The 6,681-nt window shown below is 38.3% G+C and overlaps 1 protein-coding gene across 1 annotated transcript in view; it reads right to left on the bottom strand.

Annotated features, from left to right (window-relative positions):
- The window catches only part of ryr2a (ryanodine receptor 2a (cardiac)), a 144,216-nt gene that overhangs the window by 99,786 nt on the left and 37,749 nt on the right, over positions 1–6,681 (bottom strand). The window contains exons 4-8 of the mRNA XM_067370143.1: positions 5,937–6,011; positions 5,764–5,842; positions 4,806–4,918; positions 4,487–4,586; positions 4,316–4,412 (exon numbers count right to left, since the gene is read on the bottom strand). Coding sequence (XP_067226244.1) covers positions 4,316–4,412; positions 4,487–4,586; positions 4,806–4,918; positions 5,764–5,842; positions 5,937–6,011 — 464 coding nt within the window. The remainder of the gene's footprint in view (positions 1–4,315; positions 4,413–4,486; positions 4,587–4,805; positions 4,919–5,763; positions 5,843–5,936; positions 6,012–6,681) is intronic.

Raw genomic sequence — 6,681 nt, 5'->3', positions numbered from 1 at the left:
ACCACTGCAGACTCCAGATTATATTATATAGTTTTAATTTTATTTTTAATGATTAAATGTCTGTTGAATGAGTTTTAGGAGGAATCTGGATCTCTCAATGAACTGAAACAGTTCTTTCTGGGTTGAATATTTTGCTGTAGAGATAAGAACATGATAACACATTTATATCCACTGATGTCCCAGAGAGGACAGGTGTTTCTGTAATTACAGCAGCACACATACAGTCACACGAGATCTCATTCTGTCTCATATAACTTCACCAAGAGACCCGAGAGACTCTCATCTGAGCCTCTGTTTCTACTGAAGAACGAGTGAACGTCCTACTTCAGCATCTGCAGAACCAGCACTGAGACAGAAACTAGAGGAAGATGTTAAAGGCTTCATATTCTGCATTTCAAGCCCCCTCTTATAATGATAGTCAAGGTCTTATTTCTGCTCTACTATAACAAACTCCTCATCCAGGATCTTTTCATTCTGATCCGCACATTAGACACTTTTGGTCCTGACACAATTTTGATCCTGTTGTGATTTGTTCTCTTCAGATACGAGGACAAATGTATATCCAGATCCAGTGTTGGGGTAACGCATTACAAAAACGTTTTGATGTAACAAGTAAAGTAACGCAAAAAGCATTACAAGTAATGTCCCCCACCTACATTTCCTGCTGGTACTGAGACTCGAACCCGCGACATTCGGTTTACAAGTCCGCCTAACCATTAGACCTCAACTACAAAATGAGTAAAGTAGCATAAAATATTACAAGTAACATGCATTACTTAATTGATTACTTTTTTGTAATGAGTAAACGCATTAAAAGTAACGAGCATTATGTAATCAGAGTACTTTTTTGATGTAACGAGTAAAGAAACACTTTAAAAGTAATGTGCATTACTTAATCAGATTACTTTGATAAAACTGAGTATAGTATCGCATTAAAAGTAACATGCATTACTTAATCGATTACTTTTTTTATATAACGAGTAAACGCATTACAAGTAACATGCATTACATAATCAGAGTACTTTTTTGATTAACGAGTAAAGTAACATTAAAAGTAACGAGCATTACGTAATCAGATTACAGTCCCTCCAGAAAAACGCGGGATTTTTTTGTGATTGTTGCGGGCTAAAATGCTTGATTATGCGGCACGTTTTGTTAAAAAATGCGATGGAATATGCGGGATATTTTTGCAATTTTATGCGATGAAATTGCGGGAACTTGCAAAAACTGCAATTTGATGAAAAACAGAAAAAAATAAAAGGTGATTCCCCCAACACCCTGTTCTCACTAGGCTACTACTTTAATGTAAAGAGTAATTTCCTATTACTTCCTATGATAAGTAAGCATACTAAATCACAGAATATTTAAGTTCTCATTCTGTTTTATTTCAGACCTTAATTAACACATGGCTCAAACTTAACATTGAGTCAAACAAGTTCTGTAGCTTTACAAAAGGAATATGAGTTTGTAGAAATGCGCTATATAAAATAAACGTATTATTATTAATATCCAACAACTTCTATAAAAATGAATAAATAAAATATTTTTAAAAATGTGTGCTTCTTCCTGCCTGCTTCCGCTGCTGCTTTAACCATTCTTGGCGGTGGCAAAGTGAAAGTGGTTTTCCAGCGTCAACACTGAGGGCCCTATCTTGCACCCAGCGCAATTGACTTTGTACACCGACGCATGTGTCATTCCTATTTTGCACCCGCGCGAAGCACGCTTTTCCCTCCACAGAAGCACGTCGCTAAACTAGTGAATGAACTTGCGCTTCCTGGGCGGTTCAGCGCAAAAAAGGAGGCGTGTTCCGGCGCAAACAATCCCTGGTGCTATTTTGCTGTTCCATTAAACAATTGCGCCACTGACCAGAAAAAACCTAGTCTAAAGTCAGCGGCGCGTTGCGCGTTGTTCATTATGCTATTTTAAGGGCGCATGCTTGACCATAATGTATAGCGTGCACAACGCGCATACACTTTGCTCATGTAATCTACACAGATGCAACAGTTATTTTTGCAAATCATATGTTACACTAAAAAATATTAACACGAGACGACGGAAATCATTGTGGTGTGCCACGAAGATGTGAAAAAACCTGTTTAACCGACGCTATTTTGGGTGGGTTTCTCCCATCCCCATACAACACAACTTCTCTGTCTTTCACTGCTCTTACAAGAACATCAGTCTCCTCGGCTGTGAACCGCTCCTGGCGTGCGCCTGGTAAATACGCCATAATAATAGCAATCCATAATGGAACTCGCGCACCTGCTTTTAAAGGGAATGTTGGATGACGCTCTGATTGGTTTATTTCACGTTACGCCCAAACCACACCTATGAGTAATGAAGCTACTTCAGACCAACCCTGCGTTCCAATGTCCATACTATCCATCATAAATAGTATGTGAGATTAAAATAAGTGTGTCCCAAAGCATAGTATGTTGAAAAGAGTATGCCAAAAGTCCCCGGATGGTCTACTATTTCCGGTAGATTTTCGAAGTGTGGATCCGTGCACACTATAAAGGCTAATATTGCCCACAACCCATTGCGCATTGGACGAGGATTCAGTTCAGAACTACAAACACGAGTAAAAAGTGTTAAAAACTACAAAACATGGCGGATACGCGCGATCGACGCTGAGAGATTTGATTGACTAATAATCAGTTTAACCTGATAGAAAATATATATTTAATGTTACCCGTGTTATTTTTCATCTGCAAATACCAATGTGGACTTTTATAAAGATCTGAATGGCCATTAACTTTTAAACGCATCATTATGCATTAATATGAGGAGAGTTCTCCACATGAAAGACCCGCGACTGCAGATCAACGTGCTGCATTTCTCTCCGATATGGCAGGAAATTGGCTAAATGAAATGTGGAGGATGTAAGATGATTGACAGGCCAGTTTACGGTGACAGGATGCGACAGAGATAAATATGCAGACTTTGGCTGATTATGCATGAAATCAGGCGATCGCATAATCGCGTTTTTCTGGAGGGACTGAGATTACTTTTTTGATGTAACGAGTAAAAGTAATGTGCATTATGTAATCAGATTATTTTGATAAAACTGAGTATAGTAACGCATTACAAGTAACATGCATTACTTAATCGATTACTTTTTTGATGTAAGGAGTAAAGTAACATTAAAAGTAACATGCATTACGTAATCAGATTACTTTTGCGATGTAATGAGTAAAGAAATGAATTAAAAGTGACATGTATTACTTAATCAGAATACTTTGATGAAACGAGTAAAGTAACGCATTACAAGTAAAAGCATTACGTAATCAGATTACCTTTTTGACATGACTAGTAACGCATTACACCTTAATATTCCAGTTACTGTTTAAAAAAAGTTTAACTTTTCTGATTAATTTAATTGCTTAAACATTTTTTAAACACTGAATTAAAATTCTCTTGCTTCTCCATAACACAGTCACTTAGACATGAATTCTTCATGATCTTAACATTAATTTTGTATCGGAAGACAAGAGCTATTGAGCAATGATGCTGGATGACAAAATAAGGGAACAGAGGAAGGAGTCAGGAAATATAAAGTGGTCTGAATATAACAATATTCTAAATGTGTTTTTAAAAGAAAATGAAGGTGTGTGTTATAAAGGCTATGTTGCTGAATGCATTTATAGCGTTTAACAGAGATCGAGCCTCAGCCAGGTGAGAAAAAGTAATGCAAAAGTAATGTAACACATTACTTTCCATAAAATAATAACTACGTAACATAAGTTACCTTTTAGGGAGTAACGCAATATTGTAATGCATTACTTTTAAAAGTAACTTTCCCCAGCACTGTCCAGATCTCTGAGCTCTTCATCAGACCACAGCGGTCAACCTCAGAAGATGACTGAAACCCTCAAAACCAAAACCATCAAGAGTGTTTAATCAACCTCAACTCACAGCGCTGACCATCAGCGGACCAGATGCCAGATACACACGACACAAACAGATCACCCACACCAGTGCTTCTCAACAAACTATTTTTCATCCAACAAGAAAAAGCGCACTTCAAAAACCCATATGCACTTAAACGTGGAATGTTGGATACTTCATGAACTTCATTCAAAGTTATCTGGTCTTTAAAATGTCCTCAAAACATTAGAACAAATATATTATTTATATATCGATCATGGAACATTTTTGTCCTAAAAAGACATTTTTTTCAGAACGTTCAAAGAACATTCAAAAGTAACGTTCCCATAATGTTTGAAGAATGATAAAATGGAATGTTCCCTTAACGCTCACGTAAGAGTTTCTAAAACATTTACAAAACATTAAAAAAAAAGTCGGTAATCCTGACCTGCGTTGTTCCTCTCCATGTTCTCCTGACGGGACGGTCAAACACTCGTCCATGTGACCATGCAGCAGCCGCAGAACATCTCCACCAATTAGGAAGCCTGAAACACACGTTGCTGAGTAAATGAACAGGAAGTGGAAAGCAGTGAGACGTTTCAGTCGAGTTCTCACTCACCCTGAGCCACTTCACTGCCGGAGCAGATCGGCGCGACGCTCCAGAGCGTTTGCTGGAAAGCCGCGTCCACGTGCAAACTGCCGTTACCATACGACAAGTGCTGGAACAAAGAGCTGTCACTCAAACACTGAAGTGATTTAATACGACAGAAGATCCAGTGAACTGGAGCAGCAGTCACTGCACAATCTCACGTCTAGCTTTTACTATTCTGAACGACATCTGAAACTATTACTAGCATTCCTCACATTTATTCCTCATTTTTAAGGAGATCCTGGAATAACATCAGAAGCCGTGAGGGTTTGATTGTGTTCAAACTCACCAGGTAACGTTCAGACGACACGCTGACCAGGATGAGATCGTCACCCACCCGCACCTTCTCGCCCTCTGACCTCTGTTTGGATGCGGGGTGGATGGTCCACCAACACGCCTCACCTGCACACGCAACACACGTGTCGTTATAAATCTATAAACATCATTTACAGGCATTACATCATGAGTCAGAGAACATGAGGAGTCATACACTGCGAAAAAAGATTTTTTGGAGATTACTGGAGCATGTTTTATGAGAAAAAACGAACAGGGAACGTTCTGAGAACGTTCTTGCAAGGTTCTCTCAAAGTTATGAGCAAACGTTCTTCCAGTAACGTTAATAAAACATTAGTTCAAAGTTATCTGTTTTTTACTAATGTTCTCAAAACATAAGAACAAAAACATTATTTATATATTGTTCATGGAATGTTTTTTTAAATGTTTTAGTTGGACATTTGTCTAACATTTTTTAAATGTTACTACATTGTTTCAGAACATTCAAAACATGCATTATGTAAACCAGTTACTTTGATATAACGAGTAAAGTAACATTACAAGTAACATGCATTACATATCATATTACTTTTTTGATGTAACACATTAAAAGTAACGCACATTACGTTTTTTAAAAGTTGCTACTTGTTTAATGTTTGGAAAAAACTATTTTAGCCTTTCTAGTTCAAAATTTCACGTTTAATTCAATATTGAAAATTGTTTTATTGTTTTAAAGCCATTTTCTTCCAGTGTTTTTCACCTTCATAATCTCTCAGTGTTGTGTTTCACTCTCTGTTTGTCATTCCCATGAATCGTTAATGATAATAAAAAGTAATGTCACAAATGGTCCTGAGAACAGCTTCATTCACATTGTTTTTATTTCTTTCTCCTGATTTTGTGATGAAATATGACCAGAGCATGTTCCTGAGAAACATTCACTTTAATCTGGGAATGTAAACAGGAAGTGACATCACCTGTTGTGTCTTCCTGAAGCCCCACATCAAAAGCCAGTTTGTCGGTGGACGAGCGAGCCGTAGACAGACAGCACAGATACTGGAGAGAGAAACACATCAACACATGAACCTCACACACACACACACACACACACACACACAAATGTGTGACGTGTGATCAGAGTAACACACACCATCCCGCTGTAGGAGTGTCTCAGTAAGACCGCGTGACCGTAGAGCAGCGTCCGGTGACCTCCGCCCTGCGCCGTCTGAAACACACACACACACACACACACACACACAGCACTGATCACTGATACACACTCATGACTGTTCAGTAAATGTGATGCATGATCAATATGACACATTCACAGCAGAATCAAACAGTAGAAAGCTATCATTTATACATTTAAGTGAACTTAAAACAATCTTCACATAAACCCATTATAATAAATGTCACATTTAGCTGTGCCTTTAAAGGAGTCCTTGATTATGATTTGACTTTTTTTAACTTTAGTTAGTGTGTGATGTTGCTGTTTGATCATAAACAACATCTGCAAAGTTACGTCGCTCAAAGTTTTAAGGACTACAACAAGCTTCTTCATGGGTTAGTGACATCACAAACCCCAAAAGTTGCATAAACCCCGCCCCCGAGAACACACAACAAAGGGGGCGGGGCCATGTTGGGCTGCTTTAGAGAAGAGGAAGAGTTGTTGTAGTCGAGTGTTGTTGACATGCCGTCATTTTACGCCAAACGAGGGTCAATTCAACACAAAAGATGAACATGACGGCACATGCTAGTGGATGAGTTGAATCAACTCCACAGCAACTACATCAATTTATCCACTAACCATTCAGAAACGTCTAAAAGTTGTAACTTCTTCCTGAGTCTCTCCATCAGTGTCGGTTTGAACAATGTAAGGCTGAACACTTTTGTCA

This window comes from Chanodichthys erythropterus, chromosome 19, assembly GCF_024489055.1.
Source record: "Chanodichthys erythropterus isolate Z2021 chromosome 19, ASM2448905v1, whole genome shotgun sequence".
Taxonomy (NCBI): Eukaryota; Metazoa; Chordata; class Actinopteri; order Cypriniformes; family Xenocyprididae; genus Chanodichthys; species Chanodichthys erythropterus.
The sequence above is the reverse complement of the archived record's forward strand: the minus strand, read 5'-3'. Positions and strand labels throughout refer to the sequence as shown.